This window comes from Oncorhynchus masou, chromosome 5 (assembly GCF_036934945.1).
Source record: "Oncorhynchus masou masou isolate Uvic2021 chromosome 5, UVic_Omas_1.1, whole genome shotgun sequence".
NCBI classification, from domain to species: Eukaryota; Metazoa; Chordata; class Actinopteri; order Salmoniformes; family Salmonidae; genus Oncorhynchus; species Oncorhynchus masou.
The window spans coordinates 85,910,514-85,925,151 of NC_088216.1; the positions used below are offsets into that span (position 1 = coordinate 85,910,514).

General features: G+C 43.1%; 1 protein-coding gene across 1 annotated transcript in view; it reads left to right on the plus strand.

Moving 5' to 3' along the window:
* Nucleotides 1–13,821, plus strand: part of LOC135530223 (protein phosphatase 1 regulatory subunit 1A-like) — a 38,632-nt gene extending 24,811 nt beyond the window's left edge. Inside the window, exons 4-7 of the mRNA XM_064958589.1 lie at nt 7,941–8,016; nt 8,707–8,770; nt 10,731–10,787; nt 13,517–13,821. Coding sequence (XP_064814661.1) covers nt 7,941–8,016; nt 8,707–8,770; nt 10,731–10,787; nt 13,517–13,716 — 397 coding nt within the window. The 3' untranslated portion in view covers nt 13,717–13,821. The remainder of the gene's footprint in view (nt 1–7,940; nt 8,017–8,706; nt 8,771–10,730; nt 10,788–13,516) is intronic.
* The last annotated feature ends 817 nt before the right edge of the window (nt 13,822–14,638 follow it).

Genomic DNA, 14,638 nt, shown 5'->3' on the forward strand with positions numbered 1-14,638 from the left:
TTGGGGACAGAGGCACCAAATCATCAGCAAACAGTAGACATTTGAGACCAGTAGTGTGAGGCTGGGTGCTACAGACTGCTCTAGTGCCCTTGCTCAGGACATTGTTTTCACTGAGGAAATGTTGGAGGCTGCTGTTGATGATACTGCGAAGGATTTCTCTGAGATTGCTGTTGACGTATTCCACGGAAATTACTAGGGTCAAATTTGTCTCCACTTTTGGTGTTTGGGCTGATCAGGCCTTGGTTCCAAATATTAGGGAAGATGCCTCCCTCTCTCTCTCTCTCTCTCTCTCTCTCTCCTCTCTCTCCTCTCTCTCTCTCTCCCCTCTCTCTCTTCCTCCTGTGGGATACCTTCTCTCTCTCTCTCTCTCTCTTCCTCCTGTGGGATACCTTCCTCTCTCTCTCTCTCTCTCTCTCCCCTCTCTCTCTCAATTCAATTCAATTCAAGGGGCTTTATTGGCATGGGAAACATGTGTTAACATTGCCAAAGCAAGTAAGGTATATAATATATAAAGTGAAATAAACAATAAAAAATAACAGTAGACATCACACATACAGAAGTTTCAAAACAATAAAGACATTACAAATGTCATATTATATATATATATATATATATACAGTGTTTTTACAATGTGCAAATGGTAAAGGACACAAGATAAAATAAATAAGCATAGATATGTGTTGTATTTACAATGGTGCGTGTTCTTCACTGGTTGCCCTTTTCTCGTGGCAACAGGTCACAAATCTTGCTGCTCTGATGGCACACTGGAATTTCACCCAGTAGATATGGGAGTTTTTCAAAATTGGATTTGTTTTCGAATTCTTTGTGGATCTGTGTAATCTGAGGGAAATATGTCTCTCTAATATGGTCATACATTGGGCAGGAGGTTAGGAAGTGCAGCTCAGTTTCCACCTCATTTTGTGGGCAGTGAGCACATAGCCTGTCTTCTCTGAGAGCCATGTCTGCCTACGTCGGCCTTTCTCAATAGCAAGGCTATGCTCGCTGAGTCTGTACATAGTCAAAGCTTTCCTTAATTTTGGGTCAGTCACAGTGGTCAGGTATTCTGCCGCTGTGTACTCTGTGTAGGGCCAAATAGCATTCTAGTTTGCTCTGTTTTTTTGTTAATTCTTTCCAGTGTGTCAAGTAATTATCTTTTTGTTTTCTCATGATTGGGTCTAATTGTGCTGCTGTCATGGGGCTCTGTAGGGTGTGTTTGGAACAGAGCCCCAGGACCAGCTTGCTTAGGGGACTCTTCTCCAGGTTCATCTCTGTAGGTGATGGCTTTGTTGTGGAAGGTTTGGGAATCGCTTCTTTTTAGGTGGTTATAGAATTTAACTGCTCCTCTGGATTTTGATAATTAGTGGGTATGGGCACATAATCCTGCTCTGCATGCATTATTTGGTGTTCTACGTTGTACACTGAGGATATTTTTGCAGAATTCTGCGTGCAGAGTCTCAATTTGGTGTTTGTCCCATTTTGTGAAGTCTTGTTGGTGAGCGGACCCTAGACCTCACAACCATAAAGGGCAATGGGCTCTATGACTGATTCAAGTATTTTTAGCCAAATCCTAATTGGTATGTTGAAATTTATGTTCCTTTTGATGGCATAGAATGCCCTTCTTGCCTTGTCTCTCAGATGTTCACAGCTTTGTGGAAGTTACCTGTGGCGCTGATGTTTAGGCCAAGGTATGTATAGTTTTTTGTGTGCTCTAGGGCAACAGTGTCTAGATGGAATTTGTATATGGTCCTGGTGACTCTTTTTGGAACACCATTACTACTGAGATTTACTGTCAGGGCCCAGGTCTGACAGAATCTGTGCATAACATCTAGGTGCTGCTGTAGGCCCTCCTTGGTTGGTGACAGAAGCACCAGATCATCAGCAAACAGCAGACATTTGACTTCAGATTCTAGTAGGGTGAGGCCGGGTGCTGCAGACTTTTCTAGTGCCCCGCCAGTTCGTTGATATATATGTTGAAGAGGGTGGGGCTTAAGCTGCATCCCTGTCTAACCCCACGACCCTGTGTGAAGAAATGTGTGTTTTTTGCCAATTTTAACCGCACACTTGTTGTTTGTGTACATGGATTTTATGATGTCGTATGTTTTACCCCCAACACCACTTTCCAACAGTTTGTATAGCAGACCCTCATGCCAAATTGAGTCAAAGGTTTTTTTGAAATCAACAAAGCATGAGAAGACTTTCTTTGTTTTGGTTTGTTTGGTTGTCAATTAGGGTGTGCAGGGTGAATACATGGTCTGTTGTACGGTAATTTGGTAAAAAGCCAATTTGACATTTGCTCAGTACATTGTTTTCATTGAGGAAGTGTACAGTCTGCTGTTAATGATAATGCAGAGGATTTTCCAAGGTTACTGTTGACGCATATTGGTAGTTATTGGGTCAAATTTGTCTCCATTTTTGTGGATTGGGGTGATCAGTCCTTGGTTCCAAATATTGGGGAAGATGCCAGAGCTAAGGATGATGTTAAAGAGTTTTAGTATAGCCAATTGGAATTTGTTGTCTGTATATTTGATCATTTCATTGAGGATACCATCAACACCACAGGCCTTTTTGGGTTGGAGGGTTTTTATTTTGTCCTGTAACTCATTCAATGTTATTGGAGAATCCAGTGGGTTCTGGTAGTCTTTAATAGTTGATTCTAAGATCTGTATTTGATCATGTATATATTTTTGCTCTTTATTCTTTGTTATAGAGCCAAAAAGATTGGAGAAGTGGTTTACCCATACATCTCCATTTTGGATAGATAATTCTTCGTGTTGTTGTTTGTTTAGTGTTTTCCAATTTTCCCAGAAGTGGTTAGAGTCTATGGATTCTTCAATTACATTGAGCTGATTTCTGACATGCTGTTCCTTCTTTTTCCGTAGTGTATTTCTGTATTGTTTTAGTGATTCACCATAGTGAAGGCGTAGACTCAGGTTTTCCGGGTCTCTATGTTTTTGGTTGGACAGGTTTCTCAATTTCTTTCTTAGAATTTTGCATTCTTCATCAAACCATTTGTCATTGTTGTTAATTTTCTTCGGTTTTCTATTTGAGATTTTTAGATTTGATAGGGAAGCTGAGAGGTCAAATATACTGTTAAGATTTTCTACTGCCAAGTTTACACCTTCACTATTGCACCTCACATCTATCTCTCTCTCTCTCTCTCTCTCTTCCTCCTGTGGGATACCTTCCTCTCTCTCTCTCTCTCTCTCTTCCTCTTGTGGGATACCTTCCTCTCTCTCTCTCTCTCTCTCTCTCTCCCTCTCTGGCAGGAAGTTTGGTCCCAGTGATGTACTGGGCTGTTCGCACTACCCTCTGTAGCGCCTTACGGTCAGATGCCGAGTTGTGCTCTCTTCACGACTCTCTTGGTATGTTTGGACCATGATAGTTTCGTTGGTGATGTGGACACGTTTTGTATTTCTCACATGAGAGAGAGAGAGAGAGAGGGAGAGAGAGAGGAGAGGAGAGGGAGAGACAGAGAGAGAGAGAGAGAGAGAGAGACAGAGAGAGAGACAGAGAGAGAGAGAGAGAGAAGAATAAAGACATTGTGCAGCAGTGTACCATAACGTACCGTTGTGCATTATTTAAAACCCTGCAGATTACTCTGCCCTGCTTCAGAATGTAGCCCATCTCTCTACTTCATACAGGCTGTCACACGCTGACTGGCAGAACACAGAGACACACACAGACACACACTCACACAGCGCTCTCCTCTGACATCTGTATCAAAGTGAGCTGTAGCTGGCTGACTGTTATTAGTGTTAACTGTTCATTGTTAATTGTCACTTGCTTTGGCAGAGAGAGAGACAGTCAGTTAAACTCAATATATACATATGAACACGTTCTGATAACATTGGGTTTAGTTACTCATTGTAGTGATAGGAAGGGACTAGTTGTTATAATGAGCCCAGATGCCTAATATTTAACAGACGGACGATTGGACAATCAGACTGATAGACAGATAAATAGATGGAGAGTCTCAGTTGGCCCTTGTGGTAGATAGGACTGTATCCTTGTGTTAGATTCGTTATAGAACTCATTGCCCTCTACGGGTGAGGTTGTGAGAGAGAGAGAGAGAGAGAGAGAGACAGAGAGAGAGAGAGAGAGAGAGAGAGAGAGAGAGAGAGAGAGAGAGAGAGAGAGAGAGAGAGAGAGAGAGAGAGAGAGACAGAGAGACAGAGAGAGAGAGAGAGAGAGAGAGAGAGAGAGACAGAGAGACAGAGAGAGAGAGAGAGAGAGAGAGAGAGAGACAGAGAGACAGAGAGAGAGAGAGAGAGAGAGAGAGAGAGAGAGAGAGAGAGAGAGAGAGAGAGAGAGACAGAGAGAGAGAGAGAGAGAGAGAGAGACAGAGAGAGAGAGACAGAGTGAAGTGAAGACCACGTGAAGAACACGCACCGTTGTAAATACAACCCATATCTATGCTTATTTATTTTATCTTGTGTCCTTTACCATTTGTACATTGTAAAAACACTGTATATATATATATAATATGACATTTGTAATGTCTTTATTGTTTTGAAACTTCTGTATGTGTGATGTCTACTGTTAATTTTTATTGTTTATTTCACTTTGTATATTATCTACCTTACTTGCTTTGGCAATGTTAACACATGTTACCCATGCCAATAAAGCCCCTTGAATTGAATTGAATTGACAGAGAGACAGAGAGACAGAGAGAAACCTTCCATAACAAAGCCATCACCTACAGAGAGATGAACCTGGAGAAGAGTCCCCTAAACAAGCTGGTCCTGGGGCACTGTTCACAAACACACCCTACAGAGCCCCAGGACAGCAGCACAATTAGACCCAACCAAATCATGAGAAAACAAAAAGATAATTACTTGACACATTGGAAAGAATTAACAAAAAAACAGAGCAACTAGAATGCTATTTGGCCCTACACAGAGAGTACACAGTGGCAGAATACCTGACCACTGTGACTGACCCAAAATTAAGGAAAGCTTTGACTATGTACAGACTCAGTGAGCATAGCCTTGCTATTGAGAAAGGCCGCCGTAGGCAGACATGGCTCTCAAGAGAAGACAAGGCTATGTGCTCACTGCCCACAAAATGAGGTGGAAACTGAGCTGCACTTCCTAACCTCCTGCCCAATGTATGACCATATTAGAGAGACATATTTCCCTCAGATTACACAGATCCACAAAGAATTCGAAAACAAATCCAATTTTGATAAACTCCCATATCTGCTGGGTGAAATTCCACAGTGTGCCATCGCAGCAGCAAGATTTGTGACCTGTTGCCACGAGAAAAGGGCAACCAGTGAAGAACACGAACCATTGTAAATACAACCCATATCTATGCTTATTTATTTTATCTTGTGTCCTTTAACCATTTGTACATTGTTAAAACACTGTATATATATAATATGACATTTGTAATGTCTTTATTGTTTTGAAACGTCTGTGAGTGTAATGTTTACTGTTCATTTTTATTGTTTATTTCACTTTATATATTCACTTTATATATTATCTACCTCACTTGCTTTGGCAATGTTAACACATGTTTCCCATGTCAAAAAGCCCTTGAATTGAATTGAATTGAGAGAGAGAGAGAGAGAGAGAGAGAGAGAGAGAGAGGGAGAGGGAGAGCTGTAGCTTCATAATAAAATAGAAACACCTCTGGATGTAGTTTGTAATGCAGCATAGCATGTTTTTGTTATCAGCAGCCACTCTCTACTCTCTGTTGTTGTGTCAGCCCCGGGGCGCAGCGCAAATGGCATCCTATTCCATAAGGGCCCTCTTCAAAAGTAGTGTACTATATAGGGAATAGACTTACATACTGTCCTTGCTTTGAAACAGATACTTCTAGACCCAACGATTGGAACTTGCTAAAATATAAACCGTTTGATGCATCATCACAAACACAATCTGTTAACAACAACAACAACAAAAAAACACAAAAAAGAGTCTGTCTAGTTGACTGCCATGTGTTTTTGACAGAAGTGTTCCATGTCCCCATTCAGTTGGTTTTAACGCCTGACGAGTTGGTATTTGGTGCAGAGAAGTGATGAAACACATCACAGGCGTGTTGAATAGCTGATCACATTTCATATGCAGACACACACTCAGACATACACTTACACGCATACACACACACACACACACACTGAACTGTGGTGGTGTCTAGGGATGTTTAGGTTGCTAGGCAACAAGGTGGTGGTGTCCTAGAAAAAAAGTTATGCATGGAATTCTGGGATGGCAGTGGGATGCGGGATGGGTTCAACGCACACACAGGCACACGCACACGCGCACGCACACGCACACGCACACACACACACACACACACACACACACACACACACACTGCTGTATTTATCATGGTTAATGGTTTACTACAAGTTAGCTTAATCGATCGTTTTTATTCCGATTTCACCACCTCAGTATCACTTCCCATGTTACCATGGTATCAATCAGAACTGATATGGAATCTATTGGACCAGCTATGCACACCTGGGTTCAAATCCTATTTGAGATATTTCATCTGCAAGATGGGCAGCGTTTGCACTTTTGTGACAATAGTATTGGTTCATCGTGTCTGGTAGAACTCAATCAAGCATTTAAAAAAATATAATATATATTTTAGAGAGTATGAAAACCCAGATCTTTCAATCATTCGTGTCGTGTTGACGTTAATGTTAACACTGTCCAGGGGAACTTGTGCAGCTGAGGTAGACAGAGGGGTCGTTACACCATCTGCTCTGACTGGAACAAGGGCAGCTTACATCTTCCTGTCCCTCTTCCTGTCTGAGGCCTGGGAACACGGGCCTCAAAAATGTAGTCTGGTAGTAGTTATAGGACTATATACTGGAACACAGCTGTAGTCTGGTAGTTATAGGACTATATACTGGAACACAGCTGTAGTCTGCTAGACCTATAGGACTATATACTGGAACACAGCTGTAGTCTGGTAGTAGTTATAGGACTATATACTGGAACACAGCTGTAGTCTGGTAGTAGTTATAGGACTATATACTGGAACACAGCTGTAGTCTGGTAGAGTTATAGGACTATATACTGGAACACAGCTGTAGTCTGCTAGACCTATAGGACTATATACTGGAACACAGCTGTAGTCTGGTTGTAGTTATAGGACTATATACTGGAACACAGCTGTAGTCTGGTAGTAGTTATAGGACTATATACTGGAACACAGCTGTAGTCTGGTAGAGTTATAGGACTATATACTGGACCACAGCTGTAGTCTGGTAGTAGTTATAGGACTATATACTGGAACACAGCTGTAGTCTGGTAGAGTTATAGGACTATATACTGGAACACAGCTGTAGTCTGGTAGAGTTATAGGACTATATACTGGAACACAGCTGTAGTCTGGTTGTAGTTATAGGACTATATACTGGAACACAGCTGTAGTTTGGTAGACCTTTAGGACTATATACTGGAACACAGCTGTAGTCTGGTAGAGTTATAGGACTATATACTGGAACACAGCTGTAGTCTGGTAGTAGTTATAGGACTATATACTGGAACACAGCTGTAGTCTGGTAGAGTTATAGGACTATATACTGGAACACAGCTGTAGTCTGCTAGACCTATTGGACTATATACTGGAACACAGCTGTAGTCTGGTAGAGTTATAGGACTATATACTGGAACACAGCTGTAGTCTGGTAGAGTTATAGGACTATATACTGGAACACAGCTGTAGTCTGTTGTAGTTATAGGACTATATACTGGAACACAGCTGTAGTCTGCTAGACCTATTGGACTATATTCTGGAACACAGCTGTAGTCTGGTAGAGTTATAGGACTATATACTGGAACACAGTTTTAGTCTGCTAGACCTATTACACTATATTCTGGAACAAGTCTCTGTGTGGGTGAGTTATGGGACTATATTCTGGAACAAGTCTCTGTGTGGGTGTACATTCATTGTTTAGTCAATAATCTTGCTGTTGTCTCTCACAGTTTATTTCTCAACTTATCTCTCATTTTCCCTGCTACAGAAATAGATGAAGACCGTCTTCCAAACCAGTTATACAAGGTAATTAACTGTGTCCTTCATATGGAATGTTGTTAGTGGAGAAATCATTAGTAACTAAAAAAAACACATTGGTGGTGCCATGTTCAAAAGCACTGCATCACAGTGCTGAGGTGTCACTACAGCCCGGGGTTCGATCCCCCGGCTGTGTCACAACCGGCTGCGATCGGGTGCCCCAAAGGACGACGCACAATTGGCCCAGCGCCGTCCTGGGTGGAGGAGGGTTTGGCTGGTGGGACGGTCCTTGGCTGATTGAGCTCTAGCGACACCTTGTGACAGAGCCTGGCGCCTGCAAGCTGATTCCGTTTGTCAGTTGAACAGTGTATCAGCTGACACATTGGTGCGGCTGACATCCGGTTTAAGAGAGCAGTGTGATAAAACCTTTGCTTCTCCTGAGCCCAGTGAGGAGTAGCAGCGATGAGCCAAGGGACCTAATTAGGGGACAAAACGGGCTAAAGCAATATGGTCGTGGGCCATACCAAAACAATATGGTCGTGGGCCATACCAAAACAATATGGTCGTGGGCCATACCACCATGAACACATCTGTTCAGGGTCGGGCCTGGTTAGTACTGGGATGGGGAGACAGCCTGGGAATACCAGGTACCGTAAGCTAAAAAAATAAATGTAACCGTTGGATAGCAAATGAATATCATTTGACTACGTGGCTCACTTTATTGATCTCTGTTGACAGGCAGCCTTGATGAACTCTCCCAGGCAGAGGAGGAAGGGAGCAAGAGCCACGCCCACTATGAAAGGTAAGATCTCTCCCAGGCAGAGGAGGAAGGGAGCAAGAGCCACGCCCACTATGAAAGGTAAGATCTCTCCCAGGCAGAGGAGGAAGGGAGCAGGAGCCACGCCCACTATGAAAGGTAAGATCTCTCCCAGGCAGAGGAGGAAGGGAGCAGGAGCCACGCCCACTATGAAAGGTAAGATCTCTCCCAGGCAGAGGAGGAAGGGAGCAAGAGCCACGCCCACTATGAAAGGTAAGATCTCTCCCAGGCAGAGGAGGAAGGGAGCAGGAGCCACGCCCACTATGAAAGGTAAGATAATATAGCTTAGAAATGTAGAGAAGGTGACACAGCAAGTGTGCATCAACATAATATCTTTTCAGACAGGTTCCTTTATACAATAAACGTGGGACTTTCTTCAATGTAATAATCTGTTAAGTCTGCCTTAAACGTGTTCATTGTTTCCTCAGTGTTGCACAAATCAACCTTTTAAAACCTGTCATGACTGCGATCCTCGTACAGGGATCAACATCAGGGGAAATTTCAGAGTGACAACTAAAAATACAACTTCGTAACATTAATTAAGGGAGTAGCTGCTGATAGTTTCTCTGAGGAAACTGTCCAAGACCCACGTTATATTTTCAGATTCAGATCCCACTCTACTCCAGAACGGAACATAAAACTCCTTGAACCGGAACCAAAATATCGTTCTCCTTCTGCAGAACAATCCTTTCTGAAACCTCTTTGTTCTAAGACTAGTTTGATAGTGAGTCACTCATCCGCCCACACACCATAACATGGGGTGAGTCACTCATCCGCCCACACACCATAACATGGGGTGAGTCACTCATCCGCCCACACACCATAACATGGGGTGAGTCACTCATCCGCCCACACACCATAACATGGGGTGAGTCACTCATCCGCCCACACACCATAACATGGGGTGAGTCACTCATCCGCCCACACACCATAACATGGGGTGAGTCACTCATCCGCCCACACACCATAACATGGGGTGAGTCACTCATCCGCCCACACACCATAACATGGGGTGAGTCACTCATCCGCCCACACACCATAACATGGGGTGAGTCACTCATCATAACATGGGGTGAGTCATCCGCCCACACACCATAACATGGGGTGAGTCACTCATCCGCCCACACACCATAACATGGGGTGAGTCACTCATCCGCCCACACACCATAACATGGGGTGAGTCACTCATCTGCCCACACACCATAACATGGGGTGAGTCACTCATCCGCCCACACACCATAACATGGGGTGAGTCACTCATCCGCCCACACACCATAACATGGGGTGAGTCACTCATCTGCCACACACCATAACATGGGGTGAGTCACACACACACCATAACATGGGGTGAGTCACTCATCCGCCCACACACCATAACATGGGGTGAGTCACTCATCCGCCCACACACCATAACATGGGGTGAGTCACTCACTGCAAGCAGCTTGGACTATAATGAGTGTGGTTAAGAAGGCTGTGCTCGTTGATTAGAGCTAATTAATGAAAAGGACTGATGATGCTCTTCACCTATTGAACCGTGTTATGACTTCATAATACCTTTAATTAGAACTCTGACATATGATTTGTCAATGTTGACTTTGACTCCTCCCTCCTTCGCTCTCTCTCTCTCTCCCTCCCTCCCTCCTCCCTCCCTCTCTCTCTCTCTCTCTCTCCCTCCCTCCCTCCTCCCTCCCTCTCTCTCTCTCCCTCTCTCCCTTCATCTCTCAATCCTCCCTCCCCCTCTCTCTCCCTCCTTCGCTCTCTCTCTCTCTCCTCTCACACCTCTCTCCCTCCTCCCTCTCTCTCTCTCCCTCTCTCCCTTCATCTCTCACTCCTCCCTCCCCCTCTCTCCCTCCCTCTCTCTCTCTCTCTCTCTCTCTCTCTCTCTCTCTCTCTCTCCCTCCCTCTCTCTTTCTCTCTCCCTCCCTCTCTCCCTCTCTCCCTCCAGAGTTACAGTTCATGGTCGACCACCACCTGTATCAACAGCAGCAGCAGCAGGGTGGAGGTGAGAGGAGATTGTTCCCTAGGTTCCTTTCCTAGGTTCCTTTCCTTTTTATTTTCCCTGGCCAATGTGCCTAACTTTATGCATTACTTGCTCTTTAGGGGGGTTAGGCTCCATTATGATTTTTAACCCCTTATACACTCCTTACACTTGTGGAAATTGGCCTATAATGGATAGGGCTAAATGTAAATGTTTCCCACAGAAGAACTATAAAAAAAAATCATATGCATGAGCATGGTAGCAATTGAAAGAGAACAGTTTGGATATTACGGGACAATTATTAGACCAAAGTTGAGGACACATCAGGTCACCTGACACGAGACTGAATCCAAAACATCACACTGTTGATTTGATGTTGATTTGACATTCACTGTACTTTTCAAAGCATTTGTTGACAACGACATCTGCAAACACTCCAGATGCATTCAGTAACGCATTTGTAATGCACTTTAAGGACTCAAGAAAATGACTTCTTTTTTCACTTTTTTAAATTTAGCTTTTGTCGTGTCTTTGGCTATGCCGGATTAGGTGATATGACATGCTATTCTATAACATCATTTCTCCGTAATTAATATTACCTGATTAAGCTAATCATGTAAATGTAATTAACTAGACAGTCGGGGCACCATTAAATAATATTTATAGAGCTGTCATCTTCTGAATAAACTCTTAAAGACCTAGTAATATCTTACATCAATAGCAGTCAATATTAATCGTCACCTTAATTCAGTCTCATCTGAAAGTTCTTCACGAACCCTGGCTAACAAGTTGAATCTGCAATACAACATTGTGTTTAATTATTTATTTACTAAATACCTAACTAATCACACAGAATTACACGTACACATAATTAATCATAAATTGATTACAAATTACGTCAAAGGAAAACGTCCCTAGAGGGGGAACAGATATGACAGCTTGTCACACAAAAGAAAAGGGGCTGGGTTTGAGTGAAAGAGCGGGAAGACTGAGGAACAAAGGGAGAATCTGTGCTTTCGTAAATACAGTATCTTCTGCATTCTAAATTACCGCCCATTTGGAAAAGGAAAATGCAATAAATATTTACTCTGAGCTGCGCTTCGGTAGGTTGGTGGTAGATGGAAGGCCGTGTTGCCAAACCGAATCCTTTGAAGAATGTCTCTGGTGGTCAATTGGGTACATTGTAGTAACGTCGTTGTGTGATAGACGGGATACTCTGTCTGTTCCTTCCTAACCCTCGTTTGCAGCGTCTGTTTCTAACTCAACGGCTAGGAGGTATCACTTCTGTAGTGAATAAGAGTTCAAAGTTCATACCATTCACATCCTCTGAACAGGAGATTATATTGTCGTTAAGGCTTTATATAGGAAGGGAGAGGAGGGCGTGTTTGAAAGGTTTTATAGCCCATGTCCCTTCACAGGGGCGGGCCACTGATTGAGCACAGCCCTAAACTTATGAAAACCCAAATTTCACATTTTAGAAGCTAAAATCACATTTCATCCCATCACAAATAATTTCATATTCAAACATTTAAATTGAACAACAATTCCATGTGAATCCGATAACTCTGATGTGTAGACTTTCCACTGTAGAGTTTATGTCATTTTATCATTGATGAGAATGTCTCAGATGACAACCGCACTGACATCATATTCATTAAGTACCACCGCATATTTTCAATTGGTCGGATTATCAGAATATAGTTAATTTCCCCCCACCTTCTGATGTTCCCAGAATCTCTATGTTAACCAAGGGGTTTGCAAATGTAACATCAGTAGGGTAGAGAGAGGAAAAAGGGGGAGGAGGTATTTATGACTGTCATAAACCTACCCCCAGGCCAAAGTCATGATTTGCTATTGAGGGGCGACAGGTAGCCTAGTGGTTAGAGCGTTGGGCCAGTAACCGAAAGGTTGCTCAGATCTAATCCGTATCGTAGTATGCTGTAGGTTCCTGTCTGTATCAAGAATGGTCCACCACGCACTTAAACTGGAATTACGCAAATTATTAGAATTTTAGCAATCACAAAATGGCGGAGCATATTGCATCTTTAAGTGTCTTTGAACTGGGTATGGTAGTAGTTGTCAGGCACACGGGTTTGAGTGTGTCAAGAACTGCAACGCTGCTGGGTTTTTTCCCATGTGTATCAAGAAAAATGGTCTACCACCCAAAGGACATCCAGCCAACTTGACACAACTGTATTGGAGTCAACATGGACCAGCATCCCTGTGGAATGCTTTCGACACCTTGTAGAGTCCATATAGTCCATATATCTGTCTGCCCTGACGAATTGAGGATGTTCTGAAAGCAAAAGGGAAGGTGTTGTTAATGTTTTGTACACTCAGTGTAAATCGCAATCTAGGTCAGGTGGGCATCATTAAGATTATTATTCTATTACCAATATGGCTAGCTAAGTTATAAAATACAATCTTAGAGTGTTTAGGCTTTCAAAAGCCACTTCAGGCAAACAGAAATGTGGATGCACATAGAATGGAGTCATGAGTGCATTCAGCTGTGTGTGTTCCTTGCCTAATCTTCTACACAATTAGAGGAACACAGGCTCATTGTGTTCAGGACAACTCAGGCTATAACACATGTCATTCTTGTAGCTGTACATCATTTCTGAAATACATTTCACTGATTGACTGAATGATTGATTGATTGACTGAATGGTTGCACAGAAATGTGTTTTCACAAGCTCCATATATATAACACAATATATAGGTGTAGAAGATGAGCGTATATGATATTATTCCAGGTGATGAGTGTTCCTCAGAGAGCTGTCTGTCCGACAGACCCAGCCCGGACGCTCTGCCCAACGGGGAGGAGGAGGAGGAGCTGGAGCTACCGGAGGACGAGGAGGCCTGGGGAACCGAGGACAAGGTCACTGCAGAGGCCCTCGAGAAGCCGCGCTGCCAGATGGAGGGTAAGGCTGGAGGAAAAAAGGGAGAGATATAAGGAAAGATAGGGAGAGAGAGATATATAGAGATAGGAAGAGAGATATATAGAGAGATAGGGAGAGAGATTTAAGGAAAGATAGGGAAAGATAGGGAGAGAGAGATATAGAGAAATAGGTTAAGATAGGGAAAGATAGGGAGAGAGAGATATAGAGAAATAGGTTAAGATAGGGAAAGATAGGGAGAGAGATATAGGGAAAGATAGGAAGAGAGACATAAGGAAAATAGGGAGAGAGATATAGGGAAAGATAGGGAGAGAGAGATATAGAGAAATAGGTTAAGATAGGGAAAGATAGGGAGAGAGATATAGGGAAAGATAGGGAGAGAGAGATAGGGAAAGACTGTGAGAGAGATATAGGGAAAGATAGGGAGAGAGAGATATAGAGAGATCGGGAGAGAGAGATAGGGAAAGATAGGGAGAGAGAGAGGGTGTCACGCCCTGGTCAAAATATATTATGTTTATTCTTCATTTATTCGGTCAGGCCAGGGTGTGACATGGGTTATTGTGGTGTGTTTTTGTCTTGGGGTTTTGTGGGATGTCTAGCGTTAGTCTATGGCTGCCTGTGGCAGTTCTCAATCAGAGTCAGGTGATTATCGTTGTCTCTGATTGGGAACCATATTTAGGCAGCCATATTCTTTGTGTGTTTCGTGGGTGATTGTCCTTAGTATCCTTGTTCCTGTATCTGTGTTAGTTTACACTAGTATAGGCTGTTTCGGATTTCGTTACGTTCTTTGTTTTGTAGTGCTTGTATTTAGATTCGTGTTACGTTTTGTTCATTAAACATGGATCGCAATCTACACGCTGTTTTTTGGTCCGACTCTCTTTCACCGCATGAAAACCGCTACAGAATCACCCACCACAAATGGACCAAGCAGCGTGTCAACAGGCAGGAGCCACAGGAGAAACAGCAAAGGCAGCAACA